This window comes from Balaenoptera musculus, chromosome 9 (assembly GCF_009873245.2).
Source record: "Balaenoptera musculus isolate JJ_BM4_2016_0621 chromosome 9, mBalMus1.pri.v3, whole genome shotgun sequence".
In the NCBI taxonomy this organism is placed as follows: Eukaryota; Metazoa; Chordata; class Mammalia; order Artiodactyla; family Balaenopteridae; genus Balaenoptera; species Balaenoptera musculus.
In genome coordinates, this window is record NC_045793.1 from 96,990,595 (window position 1) to 97,009,546 (window position 18,952).

General features: G+C 39.4%; 2 protein-coding genes across 2 annotated transcripts; one reads left to right on the forward strand and one right to left on the reverse strand.

Moving 5' to 3' along the window:
- Positions 1 to 689: 689 nt before the first annotated feature.
- On the reverse strand, positions 690 to 11,637 carry PSMA2 (proteasome 20S subunit alpha 2). The gene is made up of 8 exons (XM_036863946.1): positions 11,557 to 11,637; positions 7,867 to 7,943; positions 6,698 to 6,830; positions 5,155 to 5,277; positions 4,337 to 4,418; positions 2,761 to 2,834; positions 1,594 to 1,651; positions 690 to 1,506 (listed from the first exon to the last, which is right to left on the reverse strand). The coding sequence occupies exons 1-8, from the start codon at positions 11,595 to 11,597 to the stop codon at positions 1,390 to 1,392; spliced, it is 705 nt and encodes a 234-aa protein (XP_036719841.1). The 5' UTR covers positions 11,598 to 11,637; the 3' UTR covers positions 690 to 1,389.
- Positions 11,638 to 11,806: 169 nt separating this feature from the next.
- Positions 11,807 to 16,115, forward strand: MRPL32 (mitochondrial ribosomal protein L32). The gene is made up of 3 exons (XM_036862741.1): positions 11,807 to 11,966; positions 13,339 to 13,520; positions 15,656 to 16,115. Exons 1-3 carry the CDS (start codon positions 11,837 to 11,839, stop codon positions 15,908 to 15,910), a joined length of 567 nt encoding a protein of 188 aa, XP_036718636.1. The 5' UTR covers positions 11,807 to 11,836; the 3' UTR covers positions 15,911 to 16,115.
- Positions 16,116 to 18,952: the final 2,837 nt, after the last annotated feature.

The window sequence follows — 18,952 nt, forward strand, 5'->3', positions numbered from 1 at the left end:
CATTAACCTTGCCAGGCCTTTCACTTGCATAATCAAGTTTAGTCCTGAGAAAACCCTCTGAGATAATTACTTTGTGCAGTCACTCGGCCAGTTAAGTGGGAGAGTTGAGACCTAACTCCAAAAACCATTCCTTTTTAACACTAAGTTCTCCTTCTAGCGTGCTGGATTCACAATGTACGAAGAGCTGATGAGGAGAGACTGTTATGTTAAATGAGGTCTTCAAGACAAATGTCTAGAAATAGGTCAAGTTGGTATCTCCCATCTCCCATCATAACGCTTCAGCCACTACAGGGGTGTTAGTTACAGTGACAGTGGGTAGAACTGGGAATCCTGACAAAAATGCTCCAAGATAAGGCTCTTGCCTAAAGAGACTAAACTTGGCTAGATCATAATCAAGATGTTTTGAGCCACATTTAAATCACAGAAATGCCCACAATCTCTTTGTTGGTAAGAACAGTGACATTCATAAACTCTATGTTCTGTAAGCAAGACTAATGTCATGATTTCTCTTATCCTATGATGCCTTAAAAAACCAAAAAAGAAAACTAAGTGCTATGCCTTCACATATAATGAAAACAGGCTTCAGATACCCCATTATCTGCTTGCTTCTATGAGCCTTAATTTGCAGTGAAGGTTCTGATTACACTGAGATTACATGTACGAGGGAGAGACTTAAGCCATAATTTTGACATTTAAGTATTAGTATTTTATTTCCAGCACTCACGTTCATCCTTGAGTTAAAAAGATTTAGTAGATTCTAGGGGGCTCTTTTTAAATACATTTACCTACTTGTGATGGAAAAGCCAACAGGAACTAGCACACCATTTTTTATGTATGTACATAATATATCTCCTATAGGAGACTGTTTGGCTTAACACTCTTGGCAGCTCCAGTGCAATCTCACAGAGCATCCTAGGGTTTCACTGACCCACACTTAATGGTGCCTGAAAAACATCTATGCTTCCACCTTGTCTCAGAATCCATGAAAGTTTGCAGATTCTCCCAGCTCTAAAAGCAGTGATGTTTACCGAAATCAGCATTTTGCTTTACTGAAGCAGACATCTGACAGCAAACAGAGTAACAAGATTTGACTTAACCCAAACTGCATGAGGACTAAAGACAGTTTCACCATTCTGCTTTGTAATGTAGTTTCCAGAAATCAACTGTGATGAAAAGCAGGATATAACTATGTTAAAATTTTACTAATTCCTAAAAAGCAGGAAGTTGAATTTAATGGTTTATTATGATTTATAAGTCTCATTTTAAAAACATCAGTCCATCAAACCATGTAGAAATAAGTATGCAAAAAGTCTGCAAAACAAAAACATACTTTAAACATGTTTAAGTAGAGAGGTTATCTGAAATTCCAGATTGTCAGTCACTTCATTGTTATGCAATGGCAGCCAAGTAATCCTTAACTTCAGTTGGAGTCAGCCTCCTAAATCCGGCTTCATTGCAGATTCCAACTTCTATGTTATCTTCTGTCATCTGCCCTTCAAAGCTTTCCTGATCAAGAGGGAGGGAAAAATTTGAATTTTCCAAGCAGTTAATTATACAGTCACTACAAATCCAACTGTTAGATACTGAACTAACCTTTAGGGTTAATATGGCTGTATGAATGGCATCTTCAAGTTCCAGATCTTCATTATATCTGAAGAATTTTTTGAAAAAAACCCAATGATTTACGGCACTATTAACATTATTTATGACTATGTAAACACAATGATAGCAACAGCGTAAGATTTTTTTAAACATCTAAAACACTCTTAAAAATATTAAGTTACAGATTAATTCTTTACGTCACCTCACTGAGCTAGCTGCCCCCAGATAAGAAATTGACAATTATTTGGTGTGCATTCCCGATATCATGAAGAGTGTAACCCTAACGTGAGTTTATTTTAGGAAACTTCCTTAAGTATAAACATTTTAATACAATCAGAGTGTGGTGGCAATATTATAACAATTTATAAAAATAAAGCAGAGAAATCAGACTTTTGCTAAAATTTCTTATGTTTTTTATGTTTGGAAGACTCACTAATATGTAAAAGGAAAAAAAATTGCTTTAAGATCCTAAGCTTATTTAAATTTACCAATTAATCCCGAGTCTTTAAGATTTTTAAATAATCTTAACATGAATATGATGTGAAAATGTACTGAGAAGGTTCATTTGGTGGTTAAAATCAATTGCGAACTCTTCCCATTCAAAATGTAGGACATTTTTTGGTGGGCTACAATAATGCTGAGTCTAGAATACAGCTGGAAGTAAGTGAGAGCAGTCTGCTGTGCTGGCAGGACAGATTTTTACATATCGCTCCACTTTTTATCAAGTACATACATCACAACTTTAATCCACCATCAACACCAGGTTTGGCTTCACAGTTTTTTCTTTTTGTAATTGTCAAAATGTAAACTGTTATCACTTAAATCATTTAAAAATTTTCCTCCCCAATTTTTTTACTCCAAATCCAATGGTCTTTCTTTTTTTTTTTGAGATAGTAGGAAAAATGAAGTAAAAAAATAAATAATATTTAGGAAAAAAAGCATGAGAATACAGAAAGAGAAGTTCGTAAGAAATGAATATTACCACTTAATATATTGAAGGCCGGGGAGCCAGAGTAGAGAAAAGTTTGTTTGTTCTATCAGGTACATAGGCTTGAATACACAGTCATACAACAAATTTGTTTAGATTCATGATATTATTTAAAGAGAGCTGAAAACTGTAAAGTAAGTTTGCTAATGAATCTAGTTTTATGAGCCCACCTTTTCTCAAGGAAAGTTTTCCCATTCACATAGTTCTTTCCCATTGCTGTGGCTTTCCAGGCAAAGTAAGCTCCCTAGTCACGAAGGGAAGAGGAAAAGAACATTTTAAATCATTAACCTAATTACTTAGGATGCTGACATTTATGTCTCAGTTCAATAATTCGTCTCTAACTTCTAAGGTCACAAAATATTTACTGGAATGCAACGGAATACATCATAAAATACGTTAGTGGGATAAATAACAAAAAGGCATGAAGAAACTTTTGGAGGTTATGGCGAAGTCCAGCATCTTCACTGTAGTGATGGTTTTCTCAGGCATTTACATACATCAAACACCCATCAAATTGTACACTTTAAATATGTGCAACTTATTGTACAAAATTTATGTAAAAAAAAAAGAAACTGAGGGTAACTTAGAGCAAATAATCAAAAGTAATATTGTAGCTTACTAGGATTGAAGGGCTCTAGAAATCTGTCATATATATCTGAAAAATGGTGACTAGTTCTTCATCATCATCAGCGAATAAATGAAAAAGACACAGCTTTGCATTAAAATTTTTCAAAGGTGTTGATATTTTGTAATCTAATGTTAAATGAAAGCAGCAGCAGTATGTTGTATATAACATGACTCACCTATTGAAAAAATACATACACACACATACACACACTGAAAGAAACAAACCAAACATATTTTAAAAGAAACAACTGCCTTTTAGACACAACAGGGGAAAAAGGGCAAAAGGTGAAAGCTGGATGCCAGTGACGCTGGCTCTGCCACCCACGGGAAAGGAAGGTAAGGGAGCTTGTCATTCAGCTTCAGAAGCTCAGATAGGGGGTAACAGACACTGTCAAAGTTCCCTAAATCCTTAATTTTTCTGATTTAAGTAACAACCAAACTTTTTTTTTTTTTTGCCTTTTCAGATTACAAACCTAGTTTGAATTGAGTGAACTTGCCGTTATCTAGTGATCTATAAACTACGAAAGATCAGTTTCTAATCACGAGTTTTTTCTTCCAGGTCTCCCTACAGCAAACATGAGTGACAGATGTGAGACACATGTGGAGGAGTGGTACCCTCTACAGACACCTGCTAACCTGAACACCAGTCTTCTGCTTTAGAGCAGACAACTCACCCATTTTGCAAAACATCGAACTCAAGACGGACATCAATATTTGTATAGGAAAAGTCCCACTGAAGTCAGCCCCAAGATTAAACTGACTGCAAAGGGCACTGCCCCCACCCAGACCCTTAGCTTTAATTATAATTTTTTAAAAGTAAAAGAATTCCACAGATTCAAAGAGACTTGATCACAACTATTTCAACTAATCATTCAAGGTATGTGAAGTCAAGCAACATACCAGAAGAAGACCGGGGGGCAGAACTAAAGTAGCTTCTTTATCAGAAGACTGAATTACCAACATTTTAAACGTGTAAGTGAATATATACTACTTCTAAAGCCCAAATGAAAAACAAAAAGAGAAAATACTCTAATTTTTAAGCTTTTTATGGCTTCTATTTTTACTAGATATTCAAAGAGCCCTTCAACAAATCCCTCAAATACATCTAATGATACTTACAGATGGATCTGACTGAAATAAATATGGTCGTCCCTCATTCCAACCACAAATAAGTAAAGAAACTCCAAATGGACGAACACCACTGAAGAGAGAGAAATGAAAATTATTTGCCATCTTCATGGTGTTAAAGTCAACCTAAGCTAAGAATTTATTAAAACCCTCAAGTAAAGCAAGCGATCAGGTAAACCGAATTAGACTTCTAAGTTCCTTAAAAAGTATTTAACACCATTCTAAACAAATCAATTCAAAATGGATTTTCTTTACGGTACTGAGGAAAGACAGTCAAATCATTTTGGTAAATGGACTGATACAAACATCGGGGTTAGTAAGTGTGGAGTAACAGTGTCCTAACAAAATGGCACATTTCAACAAACGCAGCTTTTCCACTGGCTTTACAAATCAGCAGCTACCTCATCCGTGTTCACACCCAAGCTCAAGAACACTGGAATTAAATAAACACGGATGTGTCCAAGAGTTATTGCTTTCATCATGTGCTTACAATCATTTCTGGTTAGAAGATAAATTTGGAAGAAGCAATGACTGTCTGCCCATACAGAAATGTTTTAATTACTAGCAAAAGGACTTTATCTAGAAGTTGGTTTCTGCTACTATACGAACAGCAAGAAAACATTCCCATTTTCTCTTTAAAAAAATATTTCGGGTCCAGTTAAGATCAGAAATGTTCATCATAGTGATTTTCTTCACTGATTAAGGAAATATAGGAATACTAAGCCCTCTTTTTCAAAAAAAATACATCTACTCATAAAACGATTTTTCTTCTAATTCATGACACATTTCAAGTAATAAAATCAACCTACCCTGACTGGGTGTATTCTTGCATCACGGAAGCTACTCTCTGTACCAGCTGAGCTGTGGGAATGGGTTCTTGGTAAACAAGATAGTATTGTTGAGCTAGTTTTCGAGCTCTGTGCACAAGCACTCTGACAAACAGAAAAGAAATACGATTTAATTAAAATTCAGATGCTTTACTATCTAAAGACTCATTCTCCTTCTATAGGCATATACCTATAGCACAAGTTTGACACGTATCTCTAATAGTAGCTCTTAGCTCTAAGCCAGTCTTGTTCTTACATCCGATTATGGTTAATTTACAAGAAAGTTTCAGAGCATCACTGAGGAGATAGACCATAGGTGAACAAGAACAAGGCAAAAGGAAGGAAACTATGGACTGGGGGGTGCCCATCAGCTTAGCAGCCATGGCTCTAGCGTACGCAAGAACTTTGTATCTCACTACAGCGTCTTCAAGATTGTGCCCCCCTTATCCCAAGGGCAGGCACCTTGTCTTTTTATATTTCACTCCAGGCAACAGGCTAATATGCACACACACACGTGTTCAGGCATATTTTTCTCACTCTGCCTCAATCTTGTTCCACAGACTGGACTTCAAAGAGTACCCTCCAGAGATTAATGAACAACGTGAAACTAATTATAACTTAAAATAATGTAAAATTTGTCAAAAGTGTAACAATTAAATATACTAGCAAAAGAAGCAGGATTCACCTTTACCTGCTCGTGTACTAATCTGAGCTCTGCACGTTACCCCTCTGAACAATACTCCTGTGGTGTCAGTTATTCTGTGCGTGCTAGGACACTGCAGTCTCCCTTCCGTGCCGTGGTAACAGGATCCACTGCAGTGAAGCCGGATCACGTGCCAGTGACACTGGTGCTTTTCTAACTCATGAAATTTTGGCTCTACCTATCTTGCTCCACAAAACCAAGAATGAAGTAATAATATTCCTTTTGCTTCTTAAATGACAAACAGAAAGCTGCCAGTCTCTTTAAACCTGCTGGTACCCTGATGTAACAGGATTACTCTCTTCCTGTGAAATACCAAAGGAGTGATTATATAAACATCTGGATCCGGACTGGCTGTCATTCAGTGGCCTTTTGAGAATTCTGTCCCTTTGCTAAAAACAGAAATAAATAAAATGAGGTTAACTCTGGATGGTATGCTTTCTTTTGCTGTCTGACAACTTTTAAAAAATATAGTTTATTATAACATGTATTGCTTTTGTTGTTTTGAAAGTACATTTAGAGAACAGCAAAGCCCTTGCTGAGCCCCTGGATGGTAGAAGAGGGATTATGACCAGAAGGGAAAACCACTGAACAGAGATGAGAAGGGTAAGTACTGTATCCATCTCCTCTTTTACAACTGAGTGGCACTGAGTTCTTCTCCTTCAAATAAGCCCCAGTCTGTCTCATACTGGCAAACTAAGTTCAGCTGCCAACGATGAGAAGTTGGGAGGTTAAAGGAAAAACATCCTTTGATTTTTCTCCTCAAAGTACAGATTACAAGGAATTCATGAGATGGTGAGAAAAAGAATAAAGGGTACAAGGTACCTGTAATCTGGGCCCATGCCGCTATACACCAAACCTATATGCTTGGTGATTGGTTCCACTTTGTGGACACTTCGCTCGTCATACAAAATGGATTTCTGTTTCTTCTCAGTTGCCAAGACCACACCATTTGCAGCTTAAAAAAAAAAAAGACTTAAATGTTATTTAAAGACTCTGCTTCAACAGTTTTCTAGTTGTGGAAGCATTTCAGCCAAACTCCTTTTCTTATTTATAAAACCTTTTCTTCTGGATTTCTATATTAAAATTACCCAAGGAATGGTAAATCAACTTTCCCTCAATGGTCATCTGTATTGTACTAAGAAATCCCTCAGCTAAAGGTATTACACAACTTTTCTTAAGAAAGAGTCCATGTGTTTTAAAATAACGGAATTCTGCCTACCTGGCCTATTGTTCTAATAATCTGAAATTTTACAGCCAATGATATGTTTTTTATAAGTTATCTTTAAGTTTTATGATTAACCTTTTCTAAGTTATGGGAAGAATAAAAACTGCCAGAGAACAGCGATACATAATCAGTGGAAAAAACAAAAGAATACTCAGTTTTCTGAATAGGAAAGACTATTTGTGGGTTATCACAATAGATAAAGGTGCTATATTTATTTTGAAAAAAAAAAAAATTAATCATCTCTTTGGCTTATTACTTTCTTTAAACATCAAAATACTGTAGATTAACAAAAAGAACTGTTGGGACTTCCCTGGTGGCACAGTGGGTAAGAATCCGCCTACCAACTCAGGACACGGGTTCAAGCCCTGGTCTGGGAAGATCCCACGTGCCGCGGAGCAACTAAGCCCGTGTGCCACAACTACTGACCCTGCGCTCTAGAGCCTGCGAGCCACAACTACTGAGCCCATGCGCCTAGAGCCCATGCTCCGCAACAAAGAGAAGCCACCGCAATGAGAAGCCTGCGCACCGCAACAAAGAGTAGCCCCTGCTTGCCGCAGCTAGAGAAAGCCCGCGTGCAGCAACAAAGACCCAACGCAGCCAAAAATAAATAAATAAATAAATTTATAAAACAAAAAAACCCAAAAAGAACTGTTAAAAAATTATGCTGCCACAGCTATTTACTTTTACATTAATTACCTATTAATTCCAAAAGAACACATTATGACAACTAATAACAGGATCTGAAATGAATGAAGCATTTAATTACCTTTAATTCCCACTGAAGGGGCTCCTCCAGCTACAGCAGCCAAAGCATATTCAATCTGGACAAGTTTACCAGACGGGCTTAAAGAGAAACAAAGGTATTGCTAAATTCACACTCTCAAATACTTATTAGAGGAACACCTCTGAGAAAGGGCAGGTAAATAGGCCAAATCCATTAATCAAGCACCAAGGAATAGCTGGGCTTTGAAAATTTATCATGAAGTTGTACGGAAACTAAGTTTATTCATAGTGTTACACTAATCTCTTTCCTTAGGTTGTTTTTTCTTGTCTGCCACTTAAAGCAGCATCATTACTGTTGCCTTTCACCACTTACCAACCTTGTGACTTTGGGCAAATTACTTAACCTCTCTGTGTCTCAGTTTTCTCATTTGTGAAACGGGGATAATAGTAGTATAGTAGTTACCTATCAATATTTCAAAGGTTGTTGTGAAGATTAAATGAAGTGATGCCTTTTGTTCCTGGCACAAAATAAGCAGCAAGTAAATACCAAATAGTAATATTATTAAGAACATGTATGTGTCTGTTAAATACCAAATAACAGCAAACAATCCATGTGGGTGGAGTTAAACATTTTATAAAGCAGACATGGCCTAAGACATAAAACCTAGATATCAGTCACAACAAAGTATTTGCTTTATAATACAAAACTATTTCGAGATGCCGTGAGCTGGTTATACCTAACATTTCTGGTTCCATGAGTTTGGCAGCCAAATGCTAGCTAGGTCCAAACTGGCTTTTTAGGTCACATTTTATTTCGATCTTGCTGTTGAGTTAGAACAATTACTATAAATGTCACCAACCTTTCTATTTTATTGACAAAGTCCTTGAATGAAAGTAATGTGTCCAGAGTTACACACAACTAGGTCCACATCTCCAGTCTACTACTGAAAATATAATCTTCAGTTTCAGAAGATCATCTGTTTTATCTTCATAAAATTATAGATACTCTCTTTGTCACTCAAGTCTCAACTCACACCATCCCACCTTGCTCCAGACACACAACTACTCTTAACATTCAAAAACCCCTCTGACAAGCTAATCCCTCTGTCTGCAATGCACTTCACCACTGTCTGGTGAACTCCTTCCAAGTCATCCTCCAATCCTCAGTAGAAATGTCATGTCCTCAGGGAAGCTGCCCTGACCACCCACACTAGGTTGAATCCCACACACTCATACCTATACTGTCCTATGCTTCCTCTTTGGCTAAGATTCATCACACTTGAATTACTTTTTCAACATTTACAAAGTGTAAGCTCTGTTCAGTCAGTACTCCAACACACAGCCTATGACCAGGTTCATATGACTGACAGACACACATCTAGACCTATTTAAGGAATAAGCCTAGGGGCAGCAGTTTAAAGACTGTTAAATGACAAAATTAGCTGACTTGAGCAGAATAACAGCAATAAGCATTTAAATTTTTTAAATTAGGCTGTACTTGTTTTCCTTTAATGGTCCCTATTTCGATAATCATATCATGACTTTCTGGGTCCATCCAGCTTTCAATTATTCTTCTATACCTAGTTCAAATACCTCTGGGGACATTTTAAAGGATTAGGTAAACTTAAAGTTAGCTTTCCTTCTGTTGCCATAATCACACATATACACTTCTATCATTGCATCTTTCTGTATGAAAGCTCACTAACCTGTGAGCTCACCGAGCTATCAACCGTCTTTGTATTCAATCATGCCACTACCCAATTCCAAAGCACCAGCCTCTCTACCAGGGATAACTGAAATAGCCGTCTAACTAGTTTTCATCTTTTCCATTCTTACTTCCATTCCCCCACCCGGAGTTACTTTTGTACCATGTCATTCCCCATTTAAATCCTATAATAACTTCTTGGTTCACTTACAATAAAAGCTCCTTACTCTGGCCTACAGGGCCCTGCAAAATTGGCCTGACCCACGCTAACTCTCTGCTCATTATACTCTAATACACTGGCCTTCTTATCAGCTCGGTCCTTCTCAACTTTGGCACTTTCATACATGCTCTTCCCTCTGTCTGCAACTCTCTCTACCCCTAAATCTTCAAATAGTTGGCTCCTTTTCGTCTTTCAGTCCCCCAGAACACTGGTCTTTCCTGACTACCCAATCTAAAGTTTTGTTCCTTCTTTCTCCCTCTCTTGATAAAAATTCCTGAGTAAAGGAAAAACATTCTTCAGAATGCATTAGTAGGCACCCATTTGTTTATCCACTTATTGTCAATATCCCCAACTAAATGTAATCCTCAAGAACACCTCCTATAGTATAGTCTCTTGTCATTCCACCTTTAGTAGTTTAACTCTGAGTACAACAGGCTAGAAACAAATTTTTAAATCTAAAACAGAAATGCACTATCATGTTAAAAAACAAAAGAGTATGTTTTAATAAGGAAATTTATTATAGAAAGATTCAGTCCCTGATAACAACATATGGTTGTTTTATGTTTCAGCTCCACTAGGATTACACTCTCTTAAAAATAAAGGTCCAGGTTTGCTTTGTTCACGAATATGAACAGTTGACTACTTGGCAAACATTGCTCCCTATTGTTGTATATGATGAGATCTTTTATTAAAAGAGAGGTATTTTAGCATTTTAAGAAGACGTCGCACAGTAATGGAAAGTGTATTAAATTTATCGTCAGAAAGAACCCAGTCTGAATGTTAACTCAGCTACTCACCTATGACCAGGGACGAGTTATTTAATTTGCCTGAGCTGTGGTTAGCTCATCTGTAAGGTGTTGAGATACCATTTATCACAGATGGTAGCCCAAAGAGATGGACTAAGCTCCACACACAGAGAAAGTCCTCAACAAGTCAGATGCGGCTCGCCTTCAGCAGTCAGATAAGAATACATTTTAATTAAACGGGGCATCACTGGTCTGTAGGAAAATGGCCAAACTGAATCCTTCCCCGGTCGATTTATTAAATCCTTTGGTGACGGTTTTCTTACATTGGGAATGATGATAGTTTAACTCAAGTTTATTTTGAAAAATATACTTATCTACTTGTTCTAAAATAAAAAAGCCTACAATCTTTTTTTTAAGTAAATATATCCCCTTCCCAAAATAATAGCCAAAACGCAAACGTAGCCTAGTAGTTTGGCGCCTACAAAGACTAGAGGATAGAAAGATAAATAACGCTTTAACTTTCAGTCCTTAAGCTTCCAGTAGGGGCACCAAAGAAAACGAAAGCGGGAAGAGGTTTCGAGAGACATTAGTGCCAAATGGAGACTAAGACTCGGACCAAACTGTAAAGTTAGGGCTTTCCGAGAAAAAGGGACCCCATAGGTCTGACCAAGATTCCGAGCTCCAGAAACTCCCGAATCAGGACTACTTCGGTCAGGAAGGAAATCTTGAATTCTGAACGGGACACCCGGAGACAGCTAATGCAAAGCTGCTTTCTTCCCTAATCTCCAAAGCTAAAGAAAATCCCTGGGTGAGGGCCTCAACCTCCAGCAGCGTCAAGGTCGCCCCGGACCCCCCCGACTCGCGTTCCCACGGCCCCCAGGCACTACTGCTCCCCAGGCCGCGGGAGGGCCCTGCAAATGACTTTGCAAAGTCGCATTTCCACCCCCATTCCCGACTGGGCCCTCCGGAAGCACCAAGCCAGAGACCAGGACGGTAAAAACCGGGTCAGCAAAGTTCCTGCAACCTCGGTTACGGGGAGGACCTCCGGGGCCCCTTCCATACCTGAATGTAGTCAGCGAAAAGCTGTAACCACGCTCCGCCATCTTTACCCGAAGACCCAGCGCACATCCGCACACATGCGCACTGAGGCCCGTTTCTTTTCATTTCCCCTCCCCGCGCCTTCCTTTCCCTCTCTCTGATTGGAGGAAAGGCAGAGCCGCTTCAGGGGCATGCTGGGAGTTGTAGTTCCAGGTGCGCGTTTGCCCGATTCTGCGTGTGTGCGCATGCTCGAGGTAGGGGCGGGACCCAGCGGTCCGGTGGGAGTGGTTTTCGGGCGAGCAACATGGCGCCTCCCATGCTGATGCTGAAGGTTCTGCTGTGGCCCGCAGCCCAGGGACTCTTCCGGAACTTTTGGGAGCAACTGCAGCGGAAACTTCGGCAGAGCCGGCCAGGCTTTCCCAGTCCTCAATGGGGTACGTAAGGAAAGCCTCCGTGGAGAAGGGGGGTGGGGAGGGGACCCCAGGCAGAGTGGTGGGCACCGCTCGTACTCTGCCCTGCTCCCGCGTCCTGATCTTCGCCCACGCGTAGGGGACGTTGTCCCGGACATTCACTTACTTAGAAACAAGAGACACCTGGTTTTGCTCCCCAGTCCCCCAAGACTGTAAAGGGAAAAAAGTCCTCTTATCGTCCCATTCGTACACAGAATGTAGCCGAAGCGCATTAGCTTAGCATCAAGGGACGCCACTATCTAGATTCTCTTATCTTTCTTTTCCAGTCATCCCACCCCCTAAAGCAATTTGCTCTCTGTGGCGTTTGAGCTTTGTGCAGTTGAATCCGGATCCCATGTTTTCCCCGGAAACTAATTTTAAAGGGAAGTGTCTTGGTTGTTGAAATTGTCATAGCTTTGACATTTACATTCCACTCGATTTCCAAGGTATCACGAACATATTAATGATAATACCCAGGCAGTCTGAACCGTGAGCCCCCTATATGTCAAAGCCTACATATGCTTCCTGAGATAATCTCCACAACAATCGCATTAGGTGTCTCCACTTTTCAAATGAAAAAGTAGGCTCAGAAAGGTCTCAAGGTCACACACACCTTCCAGAGCCTGCGCTATTACATCAGGCTATGCATAGCAATACTTTTAGATATATTGAAAAGGAATACCAGTTGTTAAGTGTTAGACAGCTTTGTATATTTTTAAGAGTTTCTAAAGTCAAAAGAACTTTTGCAAGTCTGAGGAATATAGCAAAGAGAGGGTAAAGGAATCTCTCTGATTTTATAAACAATTTAAAAAACAAAAGTGAAATGTTGATGGTCACATAAATAAATTAATATTCTACAAAGAGTGACGAGCTAGTTCTTTTCCTTAGAGAACTGACGGGGATTGAGATTAAATATTAGGAAGAACGAAGTGACTTAAAGGGCCTACCAGGATATGACTGAGTAGCTAACCCAATTTGAATATAACATAAAAGGGCAATCAACAGTTATCTCAGTGCCAGTAGGAAGTGGATTTTGGAAATCTCAAGCTTAGATTTATTCATGTTTACTACTAAACCCCTGAGTTCTGTATTATGAGAAACTCTTGGTAGAATTTAACCGATTCATTTAAGCAGGTGCCACTAAGAAAAATTCTGTGTTCTTTAAAATTACTTTACGTATGAGCTTTACTATATTTCAATAGCTACTAAGGTTTCCTGTTAAATGCCTGTTGAATGTAATATTTTAAGTTATATGTGCCTTTTGATATATCATTGTTGATTGTTAAGGAGAATGATACTTGTAAATGGTCATTTAGAAGTTAGAAACTGATTCTGTATCTCCATGTTTGTTTTGTAGGACCAGCATTAGCGATCCGAGGTCCAGCTATATTTACTGAACCAGCAAATGATACCAATGGAAGTAAGGAGATTTCCAGCTTTTTGGAGAGCATCTTTTGGATGGCAGCTCCCAAAAACAGACGCAGCATTGAAGTTAACAGGTGTAGGAGAAGAAACCCTCATAAGCTTATTAAAGTTAAGGTAATGTGGTGATTTTTGTGGGTGTGCTTTTTCTCATGTCCACCACTGCATATTCTCTTGGTTAATTCACATAACCCATGAGTGAATTATTTTCAGATCTTACATGTCTACCTTCCTCTGGCCTAAATTAAATACAATATTGTCATTATGTATGTGTGTATCTACTATCTTGTAGCCTAAGTCTTGGGAACACAGTCAAGGAGGGAGTTTAGAGTCTGGACAGAGGGCTGGGTTGTTAAGAGTCTATGTGACTTTTGTATTATGAGCTGTGCCCGTCCTGAGCTGTGTGATTTTGAACCATATATGAATAAACATTTTAACTATGGCAGACCCTAAAATTAAAGTCAGAAGCATAGATCTATTCGATTATGGGGTTTTACTAGCCCTTACAGATTTATTCTGTTCTTCACTGTATCCAATAAGATACTGTGAAGGAAAATACTTAGATAAGTAATAAAAATAGCTAATATCTATTAAGTGCTGATGATATATCTAAGCGCTTTACATGAACTTTCTCATCATATCCTCACAACGACCCTCCAGAGTAAATACTGTTTTGCTCAGTTTTAGGATGAAGAAACTGAGGCAAAAAGAGCTTGCCTGTGGTCCCAGACTTAAAAGGGGAAGCCAGGATTTGAACCCTAGCAGTCTCCTATTGAAGTCACATTCTTCTCTTGAAACTTTTTTTGTGTGTGTTCCTATCCGCAGACAATTCTAGATCTCAGCACTCCTTCTCCCTCACCCCCCCAACCACGTCCCATGGGTGCACTTTCTTCATTGATCTAGTAACAAAAATTTTAGCGTTTGTTACTTTTGATCTGTTTATTTATGGCTTTAACAGCTGTGATTTGAGTTCCTGTTTACTCCACGGCATTCCCCAGCAGTGGGGCAGTACAGATGGAACTCAAGGACAGAAAATGGACTTTCATGAGCCTCCACGTTCAGTATTAAACCAAACCCTTAGAACTTAAACTCTAAAGTATTATTGAGTTGCAGTTGGGACCAGACTTAAAATGTGCAATTGAAAAATACTTCATTAATTGAGGCACCAGTAATTCATACAGTTTGGTTGAGAGAATTTAAGAGTTTAGGAATGAGATCTGTTACTTGACTTCCCTGACTTTGTTTTTTCTGAGGGAAAAGAATAGCTCTCGTCTTGTGCATTCATTTCCTTTGGTGAATTGTTTTCTGCTACATATAGTGTGTTATGCTGAGGGATTTGTTAGGAAAAGGGCACCAACTGACGGTGGGTATTTTTTCCATACCTCGAAGTTGGATGTGCGATCCAGTTTTCCAGGTATTGGAGTAAGATGAGAAGTCGGTGAGGCAAATGATTTGCAAGGTTTTTTGTTTCTTTCAGAAAATGGAGTTCTTTTTGTCGTCTGCCTCACAGATGTTTGTAGATTAATCTTCGGAAGTGCTCAGAGTTTCTTTGATGTTCCCATTTACTATTTTTCTTTATATTTCAAACCTACCTTTAGAACACAATGAAAGGACTTCTTTAGAGGTTAGAGTTGTCTTATTAAAGTTGGGTAGACATATCAAACTCATGAAAATACCCTCAAATTGTAATATATAGGGAGTTTTACATTAAGGAATAATCAGCGTTCATTTATAGGAAGAAAACTCACACCACATACCAGCTATACTTCACACAGGAATTTGAATTACACTCTGATGACCAGGGGAAGCCAACTCGTAATGTGTTTATCTTCTTGTTCTTCCCAGGATAGACTGAAAGGAAAAGTGAATTCCCTTTACCTTGGTGTCTTATTTAAGATGCTGGCTGTGTGGATCACCCCAGTGTGTTGATGGGCTCCTTATCAGATGTTTAGTTTTTGAGGATGGGGGAATGGAGTACCGTTTCACATAATAAGACTGTTGTATTTCAGTAAAAATGTACCAGATTCAAAGTCGGCAGACCTGAGTTCTAGTCCCAGTTTTTCTACTGATTCAAATCAGTGTGTGTCCTCAGTTTCCCTATTAAAATGAGGTTGAACTGGGTGGTCCTGTGACCTTGTGCGGCATGGACATTCCAAGAAAGTTTCCATATAAGCCTCATTCCTGTCAGTGATGATGTGTGCGTGATGTTGCCTCTTGTTAAAATGTTTTTGTTTGGTTGGTTTTTTTTAAAGAACAATATAGACGTTTGTCCTGAATGTGGTCACCTGAAACAGAAACACGTCCTCTGTGGCTATTGCTATGAGAAGGTGTGTAAAGAGACAGCGGAAATCAGACGACAGATAGGGAAGCAAGAGGGAGGCCCTTTCAAGGCTCCTACCGTGGAGACCATGGTGCTGTACTTGGGGGAGACACCCTCCAAGCAAGATCAGGGCAAGAGGATCATTGAGCGAGCACGGAAGCGGCCTTCCTGGTTCACCCAGAATTGACACCAAACGTGTTTCGAGAGGATAACTTCACATAAGACGTTTCTCCTGAGAAAGAGGGAGATTCTTTGTTTTTATGTTGGTTGTGTGCTTGTTTTTAAATCATCAGCATAGCCTAAAACATTCTTTATAAGCAGTTAGTTTTTTGCGGGTAATTTGAAGAATGCATCAGGAGTAAAGTCTGAAAATGTTTGTTTATGCAGAGGCTCAATGGATTTATGTGTCTGTTTCTACTATACTATGAAGTTTTAGTAAACAGAATTTTCAGGACAGAAAAATAAAACATAATTTTAAATTCGTAGCCAGAATTACGCGTATGGGCTCTGGTTTTGTTTGTTTGCCACTGGTTTTTCTTACAAGAATACTCACACAAATGCTTTTGTTTAAGTAACACCTGAAAATAGGTTATTTAAATTCTGGGTATCGCTTTTTTAAGATGGTAGATGTAGCAGTAAGAAAAAGTGCGTTCTGTTTGGGTTTTTTGTTTGTTTGTTTTAGCAAATTAAAATTGCCTTTGTATGGCACTTTATAGGAGACATGTTCATTTACTTAGAAGTAGTTCTTGACATTTCACATTAAATCAAGATGACATTCAGAATTCATTAGATGCTCATTTGTAGTCTGGGGAGAGAGATATTTTTAAAGGAGATGTGATTGAATTCAGTAGCACACAGAAAATGTGCTGAGGGGCCTGCCCTTGCATTTTCCTTCTAGGATGACCTTTTAGTTTATTTCACATTTCATCATATTTATCTCTGTAGCAATGGCCTTTTTAACTTAACGTAATTCCTTTCATATTTCCGTCTCCTTCCCCCATTCCTGTGTCTACCCTGAGTCCAAGGTTTGCTGTTTCCTGCCTCGTTGAAAAAAATAATAAAAGTGAGATAGCATATTAAAACACAAAGTAAAAGAATTATAGTTGAATGGAAAATTAATAGACAAGATAAAGCCCAGGGATATATTCAGAACAAAATGCATGCTACAGTAGCCTGAGTACTTACAAGAATTAGGCAGTGAATTCAACCCTGAACTTGTTTTGCCTTGAAAAGGACGTCCATTGATAAGTCTCCACAAGTTAAGACACATAATCCAGAAGTATACCTCTCTCCTGGTATTGAGGCCTAAGGTAAGTTTTGCCCCTGGGACTTCATGAGGACTCTGATGGGGTCATCCAGGTTAACATTCCTAGAAGTAAAGTGACCAATGTCGTGGTATAGGACAGATCGATGATATATTGGAGTGCAATTCAGTGAAAGCAAATCCTTAAATCTTCCAAAGTACCGGAGTCCCAGTAAATAGCTCTTTAAGACTTAGCTCCACCCACACATAAAAAAAAAACCAGATTCTGGAGGAATTGGTTGTCTGCATATTCTTATTAAGGCAATCCTCTGCAGATACTGATTTTTCACTCTGACAAACCTTAGAAATGCCTAGTGTCGAACTTCAGGTAGGTATACTTGGAAGCTAAGGCTAAAAAGTACACACCTGAATCTTCCACCGCCTACTCAGCCTCTCAGTTGACTGTCTTAACAGGTTGCAAAGTGTATGTCTGGGTAACATATTGTCCACTGATTTAGCAGAAAGCTACACAGGTGAACCTAATGAGAATGTGTGGGCAGGTCCACTTTTCTGTCTGCTACTCGTGGACAGATAAACATCAAATGCATCCCCAAATTAGCAAAACCAGATACCTGGTTCATGTCAGAAAGCCATGTCATTAGGGAGAGTGCCTATCACTTTTTTTGAAGAGGTTGTCCCCACAAAGTTATCTTTATAACATTATATCACTTAATACCTCCATTTTTTTTTACTCTCAGGAAAAAAAAACACATGAGTTTGAATAAAATCATTTACGTAACTGATTCGTTCATGTTCTGAACAGTAGAGATGAATCTCATCCCTACCTGTCCGCGTCGTCAAGATGTTGAGACAGATTACTTTTGGAAGGAGGGGTCCAGGTTTTGTTTGGGAGAGGTGGATGAGGAGGTGATGTCCCCTCTGAGCTTGGTGACAAGTCCCCTCCATCTTCCTGTCTCCTGTAGCCAGTTCCTAGCAGATCGCCAGATGCTGAAGATCTAAGCGTCTGACTTCACTGCATCTCCCAGCCAGGGTCCTCCTTTGAACCCTAATCATCTCTTTTCCGAGCTGTTACAATGCACTTTCCAATTACTGGTTTCCAGTCTTCTCATATTTCTCATTCATTTTAATAGTTTTTCAATTACAAAATTAATACATCACTATAGTTAATGAAGCAATGCTCAGTATATAAGCGAAAAGTGAAGAATCGTTACTCTACCACTATGGAGTATATGCTTCTAAATGCCACACTCTGCCACGCGGTGGTTTCTGAAACACTTTTGATCGTATCAGTCCCTGATCAAAACCAGACTCCTAATGAAACCCTCTCTGGTGTCCTCACGATCTGTCCCAGTCTTTGTGCCCACCTCCCAACACAGCGAGGTACACACCCCACCCCTCAGTTTGTTGAAATCATAACCACGTGTAGCAGACCTTGTGACGCCCTCCTCGGCACGCATCACCCTTCCCCCTGTCCCCATTTGGCCTCACTCTGTCCCACCTCACTGAGTCTCCCTCTCAGACCCCCTTACTGATTCCTTCTCTCCCCCCTAACCTCTTGAGAGTGCCCAAGGCTCCGTTCTTGGGGGTCTCATACACTGTTAGGGCTTTAAACAGCAACTCTATCTTGATGCCTTCCAATTTGGTATGGGCCAAATTTCTGGCATGGGCCTCTCCCCTGAACTCCAGATTCATATTCAACAGTGTACAGCAAGCCCCCTACATACGAACCTTCAAGTTTCGAACTTTCAAAGATGCGAATGTGCGTTCCATCAGCGTCAGGCGTGAGTGAAATTGCAGCTTGCCCTCCATCTCCTATTGCTGACAACCCTTCAGCTCTACCATCTCCCACCTCCTCCCCCTCCTCCAGTCAGTAACTCTTCTTGCCTGTTCACTTGATGCTAGCCCCTGTATGCCAGCTGTTGCACTGTACTACTGTACTTTTCAAGGTACTGCACTGTAAGGTTA